At 40.5% G+C, this 20,936-nt stretch overlaps 1 protein-coding gene across 1 annotated transcript; it reads left to right on the top strand.

The window, feature by feature from the left end:
* Positions 1-206: 206 nt before the first annotated feature.
* LOC139743976 (uncharacterized) lies at positions 207-19,722 on the top strand. The gene is made up of 16 exons (XM_071654442.1): positions 207-242; positions 2,655-2,694; positions 3,401-3,491; positions 4,699-4,895; positions 5,577-5,644; positions 10,583-10,717; positions 11,230-11,351; positions 12,035-12,089; positions 12,621-12,810; positions 13,241-13,464; positions 14,974-15,111; positions 15,681-15,971; positions 16,151-16,424; positions 17,513-17,581; positions 18,652-19,011; positions 19,492-19,722. Exons 1-16 carry the CDS (start codon positions 209-211, stop codon positions 19,673-19,675), a joined length of 2,472 nt encoding a protein of 823 aa, XP_071510543.1. The 5' UTR covers positions 207-208; the 3' UTR covers positions 19,676-19,722.
* The last annotated feature ends 1,214 nt before the right edge of the window (positions 19,723-20,936 follow it).

Raw genomic sequence — 20,936 nt, 5'->3', positions numbered from 1 at the left:
AGGAATGTTATCATATCCTTACTTTCATCACTTTTCACAAAATATTCATCATAAAAATTTTGGTCATGAACACAAAGCCGGTGGATAATGATACCATGGCAATGTAGTGACAGAGACACATCACTGAGCGCAACATCAAAGTCAGTGACGAGGATACTGGAAAACGCCATCTACGTCGCATCAACAGCTATTGTGAAGAGAGCGCAACATGGCCGAAGAGGACGAAGATTCGTGGTTGTACGGTAATGAAATTTAAACACGATTCTCGCTTTCGCCTCGATAGTCCCTTGCATGATTCATGTTGATAATGACATGTTATTAACATTAATTATCTTACGAGGGTTACAGCTGTGAGTTTTGGGGGTTGATTTTTGCCCTGGGGGTTCTAAACATGTAACCTAGCTCAGTGACAGTGGGCAATCCTCACAACCGACATTGAAATAGCACGCATGGGACCGAAGTAAGTGCTGTGTGAGCCGCCACCATACTATCGCCACAAGGTGTCCAGGCCAGGCCAGGCATGGCAATGCAGCCAGTGGGTCCGCTTGCGCTTGATCATGTTGAGATAAACCCCTGAGCTCTTTCCGAACTAAATTGGAACTAATCACTGGATCTTGATGATAGAAATGTTCTGTAGAAGGCATACTCGTCCTCGTGAAATAGGCCCCACCACTGCACTGTGTGTCCGTACTATATTCTGTAATTTTAAACGTAGTGTATGCTGTAAGTGGATATTTTTGCGCGACTAATTTTTCGCACTCGGCCTTGTATGTAAGATTAGTTTCGCTTGTTTTCAATTCCACAAAATCAAGACATCAACTACTGAACATATGGCAAGCAAAAATATTTGTGTTTTTACCTCCGCCAAGGGAGGAAGTTATGTTTTCGTTACCGTTGGCGTTGGTTTGTGTGTTTGTTCGTTAGTTTGTCTGTGTGCAAAATAACTCAAAAAGTAGTGAACGGATTGGGATGAAACTTGCAGGAAAGGTTGAGAATGACACAAGTAACAAATGATTAACTTTTGGTAGTGATCCGAGAATTTTGTGGGAATTTATGAAGGATTTTTGATATTTTGGCAGATAGGGTCAATGAACTTGGGAGTTCAGGTTGCGCGTATTTGAGGTCTACCTGCGCGCACTAAAGCGCGTGTTTGCTATAGAGCTCTAGTTTCTGCTGGGGCGAGGCGCGCCGTGCAGCTGAGGGTTTATGACGTAACAAAGGCTTCTATATCGGGAAATCGGGTGACTTTCAGCACCGATGCTGTGTGTACGTATGATATCTCTATGGAAGAACAAGATCAGTGGTGGAAATAAGCTGCACGCTTGGCGGAGGTCTGCGCTCTCAGAGTGCTTTTCTAGTTTTATATTTTCTTGCTAGTTTCTGAATTCTGATTGAGTGAAATGCTCGAAAATTTCAACACCGCGAAAATTTCCACGTTTACAGTAGAACGGTGTCTACTATGCTATGCCGTACAGCTTGCCCGTTAATACTTTTGAGTTCAGTCCCACCATGTGGCGTTCAATTGTACAGAACTTTAAAAGCACAGTGGGTGGCGCTGACAGAATACTCGTGAATGCAACCCCATAGCCCCACCAAACAGCGTTTACGCGCGATTGATAAATTGGCGGGGCTGATTTCCACAGCATAATACATTAATACTAATAATAGCATCTTTTGTCCTTCCTTTCACCCAGTAGTTCCAGTAGCTTGGAAACTATCGAGAACTATTGTGGTGCCCTGAAATGAGTGATGCAGGACTCTGATTTTGAATGTTGGCCTGAAAAAAGAAAAGAAAAGAAAGAAGTTTCAAATGCCACACTTAAAAAAAAAACACAATCTAGCTGGCGATGCAGCTTTCTTCTGTCCTGGATCACTCTAAAACTGAAATCATCATTTGAAATCTTCACCAACAGTTGAACAATCCAAACACAGTTAAAAGACGGTTTCTGAAACCACATAATATTTATTAAGCATATACTGTCACTGGCTGGTAGTTTTCTACTCCAGTGGTCATCCTGGGGTGTTATCTCAAAGTGCTTTGTATCCAGTGGATAATACACTAGGGTAAGCAGGGTTCGAAATTGGCAATGGTCCGCTGGCCATTGGCCACCCAAAATCACGTCGGACTAGCTAAAAATCGTAAAATTCTGAAGTTACTAGTCCGTCTGGCTAGCCAAAATATTGCTTCAGTGTCAAAATTGATTCTAAGTAGTCCGCCTGGCTAGTTAAAAAAAAAGTTAAGTGCGACCCCTGGTAAGGCTACCAGTATTTGGTCACCGAATAAAAAAAATATATATATATTTTGCAGAAGGGTTTAAATGACCAGAACACTAGGGGTTTTACCCTAAATAAACACCAATGATTATTTGTTGCTATGCAAAGAAAGCATGTGATTTTTGACTGTGTTTGAAAAGTAACCCTAAACACTGATGTGGCCATTTGCAGAAAATTAGAAAATTGCGACACACACACACACATACACACAAATTTACAATAGAATTTCACAGATTGCATGAAATGCAGAATTTTAGTGCAGATCAGATTGTGCACAGTATTAGCTTACTTTCATGCATTTCCATGAAAGTTTGCTCTCTTACCCTGCAGGCATGTGATTATATATTAAATGATTCAGTGTTTGATTCTTTGTTTTGTAGGAAGCAGTGAAGATCCTGCTCCGGCAGAGTCCACTCAGAGGTATGTACAAAATGGCAGGTGATTTCATGGTTTGCGAAGAGAAGCTTAGATCATAGATTTCTACTTGTTCCTATACATGAGAAGAATACTTTGTTGATTAGTTTACAATAACACTGGATCATAATAATGACAATTACATAAACAGTAATTAACTATGTTGTGTAAAATCTTGCATTCTAGTATTGTACTCGCGTTGATAATTCAGTTTTGGTCATACAACAATGTGTTTAGGTAATGCAGCTAAATTAGCTACTTTGTTTGGGTTCAAAATCTGCAAAGGTTTGTCGGGATAAAAACTTAAGCCCATACTGCTCTCTTGATTCCTGTAAGGGAAAAATATTGAAAGTTTTACTGGATTATAGCTCTTTCTTGCATGACAATAGGACTCTTTAGAATGGCCATGATTACATAGAAGTGCATGCTTTGAGTGTGACTCTTTGTATGCTGTGGACCGTCTTTTCATGAAGAGTTTAGGCATTTTAAAACAGTGTCTGCCTTCCATGATCAGGAATACCAGTACATTGTAATCTAATCCTTGTCATTAGTATGCTGAATAACAGATGTTGTGATGTGATTGAGAAACAAGTGTGAAAAGTTTGCTGAGTAGTAAGTCAATTGACAGTTATATCTTAAGGCCATCATCTTCGTGAGATGTCTTCTTATCCCAGTTTGTTAACTCAGACACACACTTTTCTTTGAATTCAAGTGCGGCTGTTACTGCAAGCATTCTGTCTGCTGATGCGGCGCCATTTACCAGCAAGATTTCTGGTTTGGATGTTGCTGCCAAAGATCAGCTGGTAAGCAATAATTATGCTCATCTCCCCTCTTCCTGGATATGTGTGTCATCTGCTGTCTTTCTATTGCCAAGTTGGCACACTAAGTAAAAGGGAGTAAATATTTGATACACACCCCACCTTTGTATTCACGATACAAAACCTTATGAACATGTGTGATGGATTTAGAACTACATTACATGATTTGCTGATTTAAGATATGTTTGGTGAACTTAATCACAAGGACCCTTGATGTTAAAGATGAAATATAGTGCTTTAAAGGGTGTGTACAGTTCTGGTCGGGTCGAGGATTTAGCTTTTAACGTTTTGCGAGATATTCAGAAACCACTTTATGAGATGTCAAAGAGCATGCAATTCTAAGGGGTATTAAAAGTTTATTTGATAAAAATCGGTTTTGAAATGTCTGAGATATCCAAAAACAAGGTGAAACAAAGATATCCTAATAAAGATGGGGCATGTCGCCTTTTATTATTATCACTTTTGGGGATATCTCAGCCATTTGAAAACCAATTTTCGTCAAATAAACGTTGAATCCTTCTTAAAATCACATGTTCTTTCATATTTCACAAGAGGTTTCTCATTATCTCACTTAGGAATGTTCAAAACATGAATCCCCACCTCAACCACTACTGTACAGTCCCTTTAAAATGGCAGAATTTTATCCTTTTGTCTCGTGATGTATGATTGTAAGGTCACATTTCAGCAACTGGAACTTTGGGCTTCTGCAGGAGCCATAGACAGGAATGAGGTGCAGATTACATGACATGAAACAGAAGGCAGCTGATTTCTTTCCTTTTTCTTTCTCTTTTACCTCTGCTCTGTTCAAAGAAGGTCATTTATTACATAAGGGATAGCCAGTCTCCAAGATTTGTAATGCTCTGTCTCCTTTGCTTTTCTGATCCTCACATCCGCTGGGGTGCTTTGTTTTCGGATCAGCGTGGATGTCCTTAAATTAACTGTCAATGAATAGAGGGATTAAGCAATCCTCGTAATCCATAGATTCACTCTAATGCCCTTATGCTGGACCATTCCATGATAACAATATGTTGATTTTTGTGTTGCCAAAATGCCCATGAAATGAATCAGCCAGGTTGTATTGGTACACAAAGAGATTAATATTTTTAAAAGTAAATTTGTTGTGTATCAATTTATGTCACTGAAGTACTGGATACTGTTTATATAATCAGTGTGTGCCCTGATTCTTTTGTAGGGGTCGGCCCCCATGGGTCAGCCTGAAGAGCTGACCCTCCCTCAAGAAGGCGTTAAAGCTGAGATAGAGGATAGAGGCGATGATGAGGAGGGAGGGGGTGGTGACGACGACGAAGATGATGACAGCGACGACAGCGAAGATGACGAGGTGGAGGTCACAATCGGCGACATCAAAACGGGTCCCCTCAACACCTACGTGTAAGTTGCTGTTGTGTTGAAATGATGTTGGGTGTGAAGAGCCCTACTGTGGTGAAACCATCTCTTGACTGTCTTTGAAGAATGAATGTGATAGTTTGCAGCAATGCATTTTTATCCGTCAGAAACTGGTAAACTAAATGATGTTTATACTCTCTTTCATATATTTATGTTTTATATATATATATATATATATATATATATATATATATACACCATTTTGTCAGTGTTAAGCTCGAAATAAATACGCCAATTTATGCATGTTTAAAAGTTGAATAAATGCAGCGGACAGGTACGTTTAAGATGCAGGAAATGGCTGGCATGAATATCAAGAACAATGTTGAAGTGGTTTCCTCTCACAGCCATTGTTTGATTCTACTGGATGACAGCATAGATACACTCATCTTGACATGTCTGTAATATGTTGTTAGGAGTTTTTAAGAAGAGTATGTACAACTAACTTTTGTTTGAAGCGGCTACACCTGTGAGAGTAGATAAAACAAGTGTGTTAGTGAACTTTAGACACATTTTCATGTCAGTGAACTCATCTGTGACTTAAACAATCATTTGCCTCAGAATTGTACTTAGCTGTAATTTGATCTTCATATGTTACTTGTCAAAGTTTATATGTGGCTGATGTTTATTTGTGTTTTTTTTTCCCCCACCATCTGTTATTCTCTGTAGGCCATATGGACAGCCTGTCCCAAAGCAATCTCCATACACAAAGGTGTCAGCCACTGCGAGTCAACAAGGTAAGACAACACTCAACTCAATTTATGAGCAATTCATGATAAAGGCCTTGGTACACAATGAATGCCTCTGTTGTCATTTCTGATAAAATGTGGAATTTTGAATTACTGATCATTTAAATATATGTATACTAGTTATGTTTATTCTGAAACTTCATTGAAAAACTTATAGTGTATTTTTCTCTTTTGCATTTCATGCCTGTACCCAAAGAAAACCAGAGGTTTTTGTCCCCGCCGAACGAGTTCGAGCAGGGGACTATGAAACGGGCTCCGTACGTGTGTGTGTCCGTGTGTCCGTCTGTCCGTCTGTCCGTCTGTCCGTCTGTCCGTCCGTCTGTGCGTCCGTGTGTGATCAAAATGTTCAAAATGCTACTCCTTTGCCATTTCTAACCCGATTTTGATTCTGTTTGCTTTATATGATAGCACTACATGGGAGCTTTGAAACTTCTATACAGAATTTCAGTTGTGACCTTTGACCTTGACCTTTGACCTATATTGCACATTTTCCTTCAAAATGCTACTCCTTCGCCATTTCTAACCCGATTTTGATTCCGTTTGCTTTATATGATGGCACTAGGTGAGGGCTTCAAAACTTCTACACAGAATTTTGACCTTTGACTTCTTTGACCTTTGACCTTGATTTTTGACCTATATCAGGGCTGCACACTAACCCATTTTTTCTGCCGGTCCAACCTGTCTCTGTCGGACCGGTAGATGCCCCGTTTTACCATTTTTTGCCGGTCCAAACAGAAAATTTACCGGTCAACAACAACAACCTAAAAAAAAAACATTAAATGACTTGCAAACGTATTTTCTTGTTTTTTATGGACGTACCCCCCACCCCATGTACATTTTACAGATTAGTATTTTTTTTAAAACTTGCATTATTTATTGCACAAAAAAATAAAGAAAAAGATAGGAAAAAATAGAATGTTTGTTTGTGAATTACAGTGTAAAATGATAATGAACAAAATCAGATTGTATCAAATGCATTTGTGACTTTTTCTAGACATCGGCACACGAACTTGCTCCGTAACCTACCCTTGGTGGTCAGTTGGATTGCGACGATTTAATGAATTATTTTAGCTGTGATATTTTCTGATGCACGCGCTACAAGGGGTTCTTTATTTTTCTCTCGATAATCTATTCGCATTTGTGCATGCGTTCTTGAAAGGTACACGACATGCAGGGCCGAATTCGAGATCCTTTTTGCGCCCATTTCCACCTCAAATATTAGCGGGATTGTGACGATTTCATAAATTACTTCGGCTGTAATATTTTCTGATGCAAGCGCCAAAAGAGGTTGAAAATGTGTCCTTTATTTTTTCCCGACAAACTCTTCGAATTTCGTAAGTGCGTTCTTAAAAAGATGCACCACATGGCCGAATTCATGATACTTTTTTCGCCTATTTCTACCTCAAATATCAGCGGGATTGTGACGATTTCATGAATTACTTTGGCTGTAATCTTTTATGATGTACGCGCCAAAAGGGGTTGAAAATGTGTCCTTTATTTTTTCCCAATAAACTCTTCCAATTTCGTAAGTGCGTTCTTACAGATGTTCCACACAGCCGAATTCATGATACTTTTTGCGCCTATTTCTACCTCAAATATCAGCGGAATTGTGGCGATTTCACGTATTACTTCGGATGTAACTTTTTGTGATGCACGCACCGGCAAGAATGGTTGAAAATGCGTTCTTTATTTTTCTCCCCATAATCTCTTCGCATTCCATATACATGCGTTCTACGACACGGCCGAATTCACGATCATTTTTGCGCCTATTTCTACCTCAAATATCAGCGGGATTGCGATGATTTCATGAATAACTTCGGCAGTAATCTTTTATGATAAACGCGCCAAAATGGGTTGAAAATGTGTCCTTTATATTTCCCGGATAAACTCTTCGCATTTCGTAATGCGTTCTAAACATATACGACACGGCCAAAAATCATGATTCTTTTTGCGCCTATTGTTTCCTCAAACTTCAACGGGATTGCGATGATTTCATGAATTATTATTCGGCCGTAATCTTTATGATGCACGGGCCAAAAGGGGTTGAAAATGTGTCCTGTATTTTTCTCCCAATAATCTCTTCGCATTTCGTACATGCGTATACGACACGGCCGAATTCACGATCCTTTTATCGCCTATTTCTACATTAGATATCAGACGAATTGTGGCAATTTCATGAATTACTTCAGATGTAATCTTTTGTGATGCACGCACCAGCTAGAATGGTTGAAAATGCGTTCTTTATTTTTCTCCCTATAATCTCTTCGCATTCCGTACATGCGTTCTTGAAAGGTATACGACATGGCCGAATTCACGATCTTTTTTGCGCCTATTTCTACCTCAAATATCAGCGGGATTGCGATGAGTTCATTTATGACTTCGGATGCAATCTTTTATGATACACGCGCCAAAAGAGGTTGAAAATGTGTCCTTTATTTTTCCCCGATAAACTCTTCGCATTTTGTAAATGCGTTCTTAAAAGATACACGACACGGCCAAAAATCATGATTCTTTTGCGCCTATTGTTTCCTCAAACTTCAACGGGATTGAGATGATTTTATGAATTATCACTCGGCTCTATAATCTTTATGATGCACGGGCCAAAAGGGGTTGAAAATGTGTGCTGCATTTTTCACCCAATAATCACTTCGCATTGCGTACATGCCTATACGTCACAGCCGAATTCACGGTCCTTTTGGCGCCTATTTCTACATCAAATATCAGCGGGATTGCGATATGTCATTAATTATTTCGGCTGTAATCTTTTGTGATACATTCACCAGAAGGGTTGAAAATGCGTTCTTTATTTTTCTCCCGATAATTTCTTCGTATTTGGCGTTTTCAAAATTATACGTTGCATGCAGGGCCGAATTCGAAATTCTTTTTGCGCCTATTATTGTTTACTCAAATTCCAACGGGATTGCGAAATTTTCATGAATTACTATTCGGCTGTGATTTATATGATGCAAGCGCCAAAAGGGGTGAAAATGTGTCCTTTATTTTTCTCCTGCTAATCTTTTCCCATTTCGTACATGTACATGCGTTCTTATCTACAAGGTATACGACACGGCCGAATTCACGATCCTTTTTGCGCCTATTTCTACCTCAAATATCAGCGGGATTGTGGCGATTTCATGAATTACTTCGGATGTAATCTTTTGTAATGCACGCACCAGAAGGGTAAAAATGTCTTTTTTATTTTTCTCCCGATAATCTCGTCGCATTTGTGTATGAGTTTTTGATAACCAAGACGGCATGCAGGACTGAATTCAAGATCCTTTTTTTGCGCCTATGATTTCCTCAAATTTCAACGGGATTGCGTTGATTTCATGAATTGTTATTCGGCTGTAATCGTTTATGATGCACTCACCAAAATGTGTCCTTTATTTTTTTTTTTTTCTCCTCTATAATCTCTTCGCATTTCGTACATAATCTTTTGGAAGATACGACGCGGCCGGTCGAATTCATGATCCTTTTTAGGACGATTTCCACCTGAAATATGTAAGCGGGACTGCCATGATTTCATGATTTTTTTTTCTTCCAAGTATTATCTCTTCACATTTTGTGCATGCGTTCTTAAAAAGTACACGGAAGGGCCGATTTCGTGATCCTCTTTGCGCCTATCTTCGTTATGAGAACATTCTGAGCGAATGAAAATATTAATTTGTGAAATGACTGTGCAAAGTGAAAATAAACGCAATCAGATCCATTTACTGTATCGCTGAATATCGAATGTGTTTTTACTTTTTCTAAAAATCGACACAAGTAAATTAGTTCTAACATAACTGCCACGCTGCTGCGAAGCCGGGATCGGATCGATCTTGAGTTAAAAAATCATGAGTAAAATGACCCAGAAATGCGTGCGCTTCTTTCAATGCTTCTTGTCTGGCATGACCGCCGATCGCAAGCAAACGAGAAGCAGTTACACTGTACATGCTTTGTATCGTGTGCTTTGCATGTATTGCATTGCACGCCAGTGCGTGAGCAGCGCCAAATGCGCAAGCGAGCGCGAATGTAACTGGTCGACTGCTAGTGCTCAAAACTATGTTTACTGTACAAATTGCACCGGTAGACATAAACGAAAACTTGCGTAAAACTTGTTGAACAGTGCGATATCTTGCATTCTGTTTCTCCCTGATCGGGGCTGCTCTTTTCCTTTCTACTGACCCCACCAATGCTTTTTTTTTTACTGGTCATGTCGGACCGGTAACTTGTGGATTTCCTGAAAAGTTACCGGTCCGACAGTGACTTTCACCGGTCTTTGACCGTCGGACCGGCGCCAGTGTGCAGCCCTGCCTATATTGTACATTGCCTACAAAATGCTACTCCTTCGCCATTTCTAACCCGATTTCGATTCCGTTTGCTTTATGTGATGACACTAGGTGAGGGCTTCAAAACTTCTACACAGAATTTTGACCTTGGACTTCTTTGACCTCTGACCTTGATTTTTGACCTATATTGTACATTGCCTACAAAATGCTACTCCTTCGCCATTTCTAACCCGATTTCGATTCCGTTTGCTTTATGTGATGGCACTAGGTGAGGGCTTCAAAACTTCTACATAGAATTTTGACCTTTGACTTCTTTGACCTTTGACCTTGATCTTTTTACCTATATTGTACATTTTGCTACTAAATGCTACTTCCGGCGGGGACATATATTACGCACCGCGTAATTTCTACTTTTCCTTGTTTCATCTGCTGCAAAGTTTGCAAGAATACCACATGAGTATAGCGTTCAATCAGAATTATGCTGAAGTTGCTTTAGAAATGAATCAATGAACATATTAACCTAGTTATCCTCTGTGTGGGAAACACACTATTGGCAGATATTGTGGTGATTATATGTTAGCATTGAAGAGAGATTGATAAATCGTGAAAATCTGTACCATCCTTGATGGCTTATTTCATGGAAAACTCCCCACAGTGACCCCACCAGCGGCGACCCACCAGAAGCCGGTCAGCAAGGGACTGGACATTGAGGCTGAGAGTGCCATCAATGGCGTCCCCACGTACTCCTTTGACCTGGACACTGTGGAGGACAAGCCATGGAGAAAACCAGGTAGGCTGGAAAATACTGGAGTCAGTTTGTCAGATTATGTAAATATGCTCTACACGTATCTTCTTAGTCCAATGCATTCTTTTATTTCATTTTTTGTTATTCTTTGTATGGTTCATTGCTGATGATTTTTCATAGCTGCTAGATGTCATAAGAATCTCACTTCAGATCTTACATGGGACAATATATCTTGACTGCCAAATGCTGAATCTCTTTACCATAGCAGATATTTCAAAAAACATATATATATATTTTCGACTTAATGGATGGATGATGGATTATGAATCCCAGGTGACAGGCAATGGAGTAATTGACTAAATGATAATGTATACAAAACAAGGAGTAGGTCAGTCTGAAATTACCTGAATTTATTCAGCCTGCTAAATTTGTGTAGTTGTGGGATATACCAGTCATGGGTGTCGTGAATGTCACACTGCTTTTGATGGGTATCAACACGTTATGTCCCTTACAGTGCTCATCCAGCAAAGTCCTCGTATTTTGTGAATTTCGCCTAGGTGCCGATTTGACGGACTACTTCAACTATGGGTTCAACGAGGATACGTGGAGACAGTACTGTGAGAAGCAGAAGAGGTTGAGATCAGAAACAGGCAGTCTGAACATTCCTTCAAAGCCTTTTGTGAGTACCTCGTGATCTGTGATGCTAAAATTGTATGCATGATAGACAGACCAAAACATTCAGCGGATTGGCACTCGAGTCAATTGTTTGTGAATGTGCTGTTTAAAATCTGTAGTACAAGCTTGTGTTTTGGACAAAAAGATACATATGATTTGAATTGTTGAAGCTGTCTGTCAAGTGTCAATAAGTTAAGATGTATTTTAGATATAGGGCTTCATTATGGGAATTCCTTTATAGATAGAAGCAGAACATGGTTCACCCTTGTCATTTTTATGGTAGCAATGTTTGAATGGTTCGTATGTTTGAAGTTGGTGTATGCTGTCTAATGTTGACTGTAAGGAATTGCTTTGGCAAGGGAAAACTGTCACATGCCCTGTATGTCATATGTTTCTAGACCTGTGTGGTTTCTCCTTTAACAGATATAATCAGTGAAGAATTAGTAATCAGATCAACACAACTAGTATGTTGTATGTAGATGTAATAGGGGTTTACTATACTTCATATGCAGCTGTATGATCTTTCACATAACAATTTCAACTTAAACTTTCACTCTATCCTATTCCCTAGCCCATTAGTCCATTGGTGATATTGTTGCTATCCTCTCGCATCTTGTCTTACTTATAATGAGCCCAGAAAGCAAATTCATTGTCTTTACTCAATAATTGTGCCTGTTTTATTTGCAGGGCCAGTATACATCTCCTTCAGCGCCATCCAGAGAACCAAGTACCCCAGATAGCCGTAAGTCTGGAGTATCCTCACTGTGCCACATTCGCTGTTCTTCCTTTCTTAACCTGTTGAAAACTAGTTCCCCGTATACTCGGGCAGGTGTCTCTGGGAAATGCGTGTCATATCAAAATCAGCTCGTCCTCTCAACAGGTTAATTAAGCATTGTTGGATCCAGAGGGCGTTATGCAGCTGCAGTCTTTACCTGGGATAATGTGTGTGTTTCATACGTTTGATAGACAATCATGATGCAGTCTTCACAGCACATCTTGATGACTCAAACTCAGCTTAGCTTCCAAAGCTTACCTGCTCTTTGGGGAATTTTGATGAATGAAAAGTTGTAGTTATGAGGAACAGTTGAACAAATGACCATCATACTTCACTGACAAGATCATAAATGAGATTTGTATGTGTTTGAAAAGATTGTATGTCAATCTGTTTTGAGATCCTGAAAACGCGTTAGAATTTGCATATAACCCACTAGATTTTGGTAGGCAATGTGGTACTGATTCATCTTTTATCCTTTTTCTGTTTTGATGTCATCAGAGACGTCACATCCGCCTCAGTCCTTTAGGCGGCGAGAAAGCACCGGGAGCACATCCAGCTACAAAAGCCCCACCGTGGGCTCAACGATATCAACCGTCGGAGGGAGGGGAGTTCGGCAGCGCGACAACAAGGAAAATATGGGTGGCGCCATCACAGTTCTTGGGTCGTCCAGCAGTTCAGTGCCAAATTTGTGAGTAATGGCATCGGTCTAAGTTTGGAAGTTCAGCTTGAAACAGACCCAAATGTACCTCTGGTGATTGCTATGATTACAAGCTTAATCAGGGCACCATACTGGAATGTCAGAAGATAAGTCATCAGTTGTGAATTGATTTGATTGGACTGAAATCAATCAGGCAGTTAGAATTAACTGTGTTTGGGTAAAGTAGTTCTATGATTGTGATGTGTCACAGATTTGGTGTAACTTCACTGCTGGGAATAGAAGCATTGAAGATTGAAGAAATGACACTCCTGTACAAAAGAACTAGAATATGCTGTGAGGGTATATGTGACTTGTGCGATATATTTATATGTGACTTGTGCGATATGTAAACATATGAGTTGCAAATTGTGTGTGCCAGAAACAGTGAGAATTTTGGTTTTACTCTTAACTCCACTAACAGCAGTAGCAGTGGAGGAGTCTCCACCAGTGGTGGTGGAAGCAGTTCTGCTAGTAGTACCATGGCAACAGGCCAACCCATCCAGTCTACCTACAGCCAGCCCCCGCCTATCACCCCCACTTCAGTCAGCGCGGGGCCCCCGCCCATGTCCCAACCTCCACCGGCCGGTATGATGCATCACAATGCACCAGACTTTTCCCAGCCTCCTCCAGGTCTACCACCCAGAGGTGAGTTTCCCTCCACTCCTCATCAAACAAAGAAGTACAAATGAGATGCTCTCCAAGTGTATCAGTTATCCTTATCCCTTACTATGGTCTGTTTGCTAAGTGGCACAGGTGTCTTGAAGCTTTCTATCAAACACGAGGGATTGAATATATTCCTGTCCATGTAGTGTAGCAGTGGCCTTCCTGTTTGACTTCAGAATTTTGCACTTGAGTAGACCTGTCTGGTTACATCATGTTAAGCTGCCTTTATGTGAAAATGTGAATATGTGATTGCCAGTGTGAAAGCTATGGATCAAGCTGATTTTCACATCCCACAGAGAGATATTCATCTGTGAGGAAGCAGGAACATTTGAGATTGGAAAAATGTGGGTAATAAGTCATTAATGATTCATTTGTAGGGTAGCGATGATCATGGTCATGAGGATAAGTTTTGTGAGTCTGAATAGTTGGTCTGTAGTCCTAACAGGTGTTAAAAAAAAGTGGCTCTGTGTCATCTGTTTGATGGTGTACAAGTAGAGGTTAGGCCACCAAATTTGTTGGATGTATACCATGAAATGTTACCGTATATATTTGTCATATATCCAGTAAATGAAAGTGTAAGATATATTGCAAATCTAGTATATTAAGGGAGACCTCCAGTTGATTTTTAGACTTATACATTTGAAAAGCTATAAATTAGTTATACTGCGTACAGAGTTTCAGAATTTATAGTGATTGGGATTAGGAATAAGAATGTTTTCAAAATTTATAACAAATTGCAATAAACAAGGATGATGACATGACAGCCTCACCATTAACAATGCATGAGTTGAGGCTCAAGGAAGCAGAGCAAAAGAAGAATGCATGCGTAGATTCTACCCAGGTGAACTGGTTAAGCAAACAGTATTGTAATGGAGTTACACTGCTACATATCTGAAATTTGTGAGGCTCCTATGTCATCAATATTGTTCAGTGTAATTTGTTTAAGATTTTTCATAGTATTGGTTTCTCTGCTCAAAGACCATAATAAATTCCACAAATGTATACATGAAACGTGTCAATTTATGTACTACATATGTGAAATTATAAAAAAACGTCTGGTACGCCCCTTTAAAGGGGATGGCTAGTAACCGAACAGTGGGAATCAGTGGGAATGCTGAGGGATGATTGTTCCAATCCTTGTGGGATTCATTTAAGAGTACATTATATATCTACTGTTGTGTGAAAATTATTTGCTTCAGAACGGTCTCATATTCAAGTAATGTGCAGATTAATGCCCCGTCACTGACCAGGGACGCTTACCTGGAAGCATTAAACTGCACATTACTTGAATATGAGACCATTCTGAAGCAAATAATTTTCACACAAGAATAGATATAAAATGTACTCTTAAATGAATCCCACAAGGATCGGAACAATCATCCCCCGGCATTCCCACTGATTCCCACTAATCAGTTACTAGCCATCCCCTTTAATGTGCAGCACTTTGTACAGACCTAAAACTGCTGTTTGTTTCTCCCCTTTCCCCTACAGGTCCCCCTCCCACAGGTCCAGCCCCACCTCCTACTGGTCCTCCCCCTCCCATGTCCGGTCCTCCACCCAACATGAATGTACCTCCACCCATGGGTGGACCCCCTCCAAACTTCTCAGGACCACCCCCAAGGTTTGGAGGTAAGCCATGATGTGCATGACAAACTATTCTACAGATTTGTTGAATAATGATAATGGTTACTTATATATCAATATATCCACAAAAGTGCTGAACAGAAGGTAAAATGGAAGGTGATACTAATAGGGAACATCACATAGTAAAGAGTCAAACAATATAGAACAAAAAAAAAGTACTTGGTTTGAACTTTTGGTGCAACTGTATGAAGTGAAGTCTGATGAGCATAGTTTCCTAAAACTAAAAAGAGATATATTGCTTGGGGAGAAATATAGTCAGGGGCCAGTTCTATGGACACAATAAACCATGAAAAATAGTATTGTGAATGGAATTTGTACATCTTTGGGCAACAAATGTAATGACTGAAGCGCAGGGGTATTGTCATCTGGTGAGTGTGTGTGTGGGTGTGTGAGAGTTATAGGGGCAGCTGTATTCTGAAGGCGTGAGAGCTGATTATGAGGCAACTGAATGAAATGAATGTTACCAAAATCTAGCAAAGAGATGTGTTTTTCAGTGGTTTATTTCTGGATACTGAACTCATGCTGCTACCAAAACTCTGTCTTGTCTTCCACAGATGTGAGGTACCCACCACCATCGCAGCCTCCGCCCGGGGGTCCTCCACCCATGCAGGGGCCTCCTCCCCCCATGAGGATGCATGGTCCCCCGCCTCCGAACATGGGCCCGCCTCCACCCATGGGCAACATGCCACCCAATCAGATGCCCATGGGGGCTGGCCCTCCTCCGGGTAACATGATGCACGGCCCCCCGCCAGGAATGGGTGGGCCACCCCCTCATGGTCCCCCGCCCATGGGACCACCACCAGGCAACAACTGGAATAGACCACCACATCCCTTTGGGAGGCCAGGTTAGTTTTTAAAATAGCTGTGCTCTGTGCTGACTAATACTTGTCAGTTTTGAGGACTTTTTCACATAAAGTATGCAAACATAGCTAATCGGCCAGTTTATTACATTGCTTTTATTAAGGCAAGGTATTTTCTTGAAGTGCTATATATACAATATATGTTTTGTGCTTTTGTTATACAGATGGTCCACCTCCTCCGTTCTACAACCAGCCTCCCATGGGTCCAGGACCAGGGCCCGGGCCAGGCCCAGGTCCAGGTCCAGGCCCCGGTCCAGTGCCGGGAGCAGGGCCCATGTCCATTCCTCCTCACCCGCCTGGCTCAGGACCCATACCGCCCCCATCGCCCATGCCGATGGACTCATCTAGGGGCCATGAAGTGCATGAGAACAAGTCTTACGCACACTTCAAGTCTAACTGGGCCAAGGACAGGAGTGACTCAGAGAGTGACATCAGCTCGTAAGTTTTGTTTGCTGAATTGAAAATTTAGTCCCAATTTTGTAAATCTTGCTTCTTCCATCTTAAAGAGAATACCAAAGTAATGATGTCACATTCTTTTGTTCTAGCATAGTGCTGGTTTGCACCAAATACCCTTGCACAAGGCTTCAGGCAGTGGGTTGGAACTGGGTATGAGCATGGTTAGCAACCACTGTGTTCATATATACAGCTGTACTCTGGTTCTGTGATGTTGTTTACAGCTAGTTTCCATGGCAATGAATGTCTATGATGTCACGCTTTGGTACTCCATTGTAAAAACTGTTTATTTGTTATTTGCTGAATTGTAAGAATGACATATAATCCAAATTGGGTGATAGCATACAAGTATATGTCACACAAGGACAGAGGTAAATGTGTGGTAGGAATAAATGTCTACATGTACAAGGCAGAAAGCAACATGTACTCCTGCAGTAAGTGTGTAATTCTCTTGGCTCACTCCTTCACACATCTCCTGTCAGGTCATACACAAGTTTAATTTTGGAAAAAAAAAACTGTTAGCATCAAGTAGTACAGCATTTAAAGCAGTCCTTATGTCTCTGCATGTTTGTGTTTGGTTTATGAGAGTCACTATGTGTAGATCTTTGTCTGAGATATTGGAGACGAGTTCCGAATTCCTGTTCTTTGCCACTGTTGCCTCGAACTAAATTTCAGATGGCGCATTATGGTTAGCAAGCATATGTCGCAAACCTTGTTTTTATGTCTGAATATCTGAAATACAGTCAACCTTGCCTAAGTTAATCTGTTTAGATTGAAGAAATAGCTTTGACGTAGAGAAAACTTGATTTACGAGGGATTAAAATCAATAGAATATAAAGAGAAGAGGACTTGAAAAGACCTTCAACTTAGGCAATGATATCACTTTTGCGAGGTCAATTCAGGCAAAGTCTACTGTAATTGAATATCTTAATTTTTTTTAGCACATGAAGACCAGAGTTATTTTTATGTTGAAGAATGCACAAAGTAGAGCCTTACAAAAATGAAACTGAAAAGGAAGAGTGGTGTTGTGTTAGTGATTTACCCGAGTTTTGTTTTCCTCGTCTGATCCTCAGAGGGGAGGAGGGCAAAAAGGAGTCTGATTACGACAGGGACTACCGGGAATTCAGCAGGTTTCTCAACAGGTGGGTATTAGGTCCCGTCACATCCACACCAATGGTTCCCGCCATTGCATAAACAAGTACAGTACTGTAAATAACAGTGTATTAATTGCATCAATGTTTTAACCGCATCCCCTTTTTTCATCCATCAAAAGAAAAAATGACAGTTCACTGACAGCGTGGACAAGGAGCGTGGATACTGTCATGCAACGGGTGGAGATACTGCCAACATGGTGATTGAATTGAGTGAAGTGTTAGGGGGAGAAAAAGTGTGGATTTTTGTGCCATAAAAGAAAAGGAAATATACACTAGAATGCTGACTGAAAAGAAACTTATTTCAGACATTGAACATTGTTTGCACACTTTATGCAAACGCTTGGTAGGTATTGGCTGTAATGGTGTAGAAACCGCACCCTGAATTTTGACCTTTTTCAGCGGGAAAAAAAGTGTGGTTAATACACTGCTATTTATGGTAAGCAGAATCAGGTGTTACTCCATACAGTGACACAAAGAATTATTGAAGCGTGATAATTTCCTACACTGATTCCTCTCTATTCATTTTGTGAATACCCATCTTTGTAGCTGTGCAGGTTTCTAAATGGGAACATGAAATAATAATGGAGAGAGTGTAATTTGAAAGAGATGTGGCCGTTCAAGGAAAATTATATAATGAGAGGCTAGATGCAAGACTATGAACCTCTACTCTGTTTCATCATCTGGTGTCATGAGGATGTGTGGAGGCTTGTTTATAATTGTTTGTCAGTAGTTGGGCATTTATATTTATAAGTGTGGACCCAACCTGCTTTGTAGTACTTCAGTTGATGATATCAAAAATGTAAATTATCTTTGTCTTTTCTTTGAGGTCTGGAGTTGTGCATCACTAAAATGAAAATCAGTTACACAAAGTAGATATTATGAAAGTTGCTGCCTGCATTAATGACCTATTTTTGTTCTTGATATTGGTTGTGTCATTACTGTAAGCAGTAAAATTACGTTCTTGTCATTGTTGTTGTTACTAATATTATAATCACAAGAAGAAACTCGTTATCGTCTACCATATGACATGAAATCTGACTTGTATTGGCTCTTTACAGGGAGGCAGAAGCAGATAGGGCCAGGGAGCTAAGCAGGGAACACAAGGACCGCAGCAGAGACCGCAGCAGGGAAAGGACCCGGGACCGGGAGAGGGACAGGGACAGGGACCGAGATCGGGATCGGGATCGGGACCGGGATCGTGACAGAGACAGGGAGAGGGACCGGGACCGGGATCGAGACAGGGAGAGAGAACGGGAGGACAGGAGCAGAGACAGGGACCGGGATCGGGAGAGGGAGAGGGAACGGGACCGTGGAGAGCGGGAAAAGGAGAAGAGGTACAAGGAAAGAGAGGGGAGCAGCAAGGGGGATAGTAGGAGCAGGGACCGGTACAAGGATGACAAGCACAGATCATCACGGAGGTGAGCTTTGATAAAAGGTTTGTCAATATCATTCTGTCCTTTCTTGGATTATCTTGTGACACGTTTGTTAATGACTTCTCAGGAAGCAGTTAGAAAACGTCATCTCTTACAAATTACATGAAATTCAATTTCTCTAAGAGGTAATGGTAATCATTTTGGTGAATCATTTCTATCGGTCAGTGTGTACCATTGCATGCTGAAGAGCCATCTTGAATGCTTGCAATACCATCTCTCTTGGAAATTTAATTAAAAAGAAAAGAATGGAAACAGCTAATTCTTTCCCAGGGAAGCACTTGCAATAGATCTGTCTCTGACATATGGTTGTCCTTTGATACAAGCCAGTGGTTCAGCAGCAGTTGCATGTGATTAATAATACTGGATGTGTATTCTTCATAGTATTCACAGTACTGATACACCCAACTCCTTACCATGAGTAGTGTTATCATGTGGGTTCCATGATGTTTGTGCTTTGACTTCCAGGAGGCGAGACGAAGAGGACGACCGATACAGTTCCCGTCACCGACACAGCAGCAGCAGACATTCTCGCCGTGACCGCGACAAGTCGGGCGACATGGGGGAGGAGTACGAAGTGATCGATGCTGCCAGCGCCGATGAGGACGACATCAACTCTTCACTGGTGGCAGATGCATACCAGTCAGATTGAAGAGAGTTTTCCCCCAACCAATAGTTGCTCCTCGAACCATGTGGAATTAAGACCCAAGTGTTGGAATTTTTCACAACTCTACCTTCACCAAAACTGGGCTGCACGTGACAGTTACACTCCCCTCCTGTTCTCACTGCATGCGTAATTATTGTCCTTGGTACCTTGATAGAATGACAATTACTTGGATTTCTGTAATGGCATCATGTAAATACATAATGGACCCATGTTGGTGATAGAAGGAATTGTAGCAGGAAAACAGGAGGATGAAGGAGAGTTGTAAAGAATTTCTTTAGTTTCATTTCCTCCCCCCCCCCCTCAAAAAAAAAGAAACAACAGCCAAAAAATTAGAAATAAACAGACAAAAATGAAAAATTTTACAAAGAGACATATACAATGTCAATGGGATATAAATGTTACTGAAGTCATGCCATCAAATTGGAAGAAATACCAATCCATCCAAAACCCCACTTAATAGGGTTTCTGAGGTTACGTTTTTTTTCTTCAAGTAATGCAATTGCAAATGAGTTTAAAAAGGGGGCTGCTGTTATAACCAGGAAGATCTACTGTTGTTTACAACATGATAAAAAACTGTAAACTTAGTGATGGGAATGCATGAGATGAGGATGAGGATATTTTTTTTCTTCAAGTAATGCAATTGCAAATGAGTTTAATAAGGGGGCTGCAAATGAGTTTAAAAAGGGGCTGCTGTTTAACCAGGAAGATCTACTGTTGTTTACAACATGATAAAAAACTGTAAACTTAGTGATGGGAATGCATGAGATGAGGATGAGGATATTATAAACTGTGTTCTATTTTAGTCCTGAGGTTGTCTTATAACACACAAAATCCATTCTTGGAACTCAAGTTAGTGGGTATGTGACGCTATGAGGAAAATCTGCTTCTGAAATTGTTCATTCAATTAGAATTTTGATTTTTGAAAGTCGGTGTAAACCTTGTACTAGTTGGACATTCTCAGGGTCATGCTTCATTGAAAGATGGGTCTTGCTTTACATCAAGATGACTACACCTGTAATTTACATATGTATGTGCATGCTAGCATTCCACAGCCATTTTCTGGGGCGAAATATTCATATTTTATAAATCATTGATGTCCACAAAAATAATGCTCTGCATGAAGATTGTGTGAGTTGAACACTTATGTAATGATAAACACTGATGGCACTGATGGGCATGGTTTTCACTATCATGTATTCAGAAACCCAGTCTGAATGTCAGGAATATAGTGTATGCACTTCAAGTA

This window comes from Diadema antillarum, unplaced genomic scaffold (genome assembly GCF_040938485.1).
Source record: "Diadema antillarum isolate AM-2024a unplaced genomic scaffold, OU_Dant_1.0 seq00001126_RagTag, whole genome shotgun sequence".
NCBI classification, from domain to species: Eukaryota; Metazoa; Echinodermata; class Echinoidea; order Diadematoida; family Diadematidae; genus Diadema; species Diadema antillarum.
This window is presented reverse-complemented; position numbering and strand designations above follow the sequence as displayed.

Excerpts from the sequence above, each read along its gene's own strand:
- LOC139743976 (XM_071654442.1), top strand. The coding sequence starts at position 209 with ATGGCCGAAGAGGACGAAGATTCGTGGTTGTACG. Across the intron at positions 243-2,654 it reads CGAAGATTCGTGGTTGTACG|GAAGCAGTGAAGATCCTGCT; the intron begins GTAATGAAATTT and ends TTTGTTTTGTAG. Across the intron at positions 4,896-5,576 it reads GGTCCCCTCAACACCTACGT|GCCATATGGACAGCCTGTCC; the intron begins GTAAGTTGCTGT and ends TATTCTCTGTAG.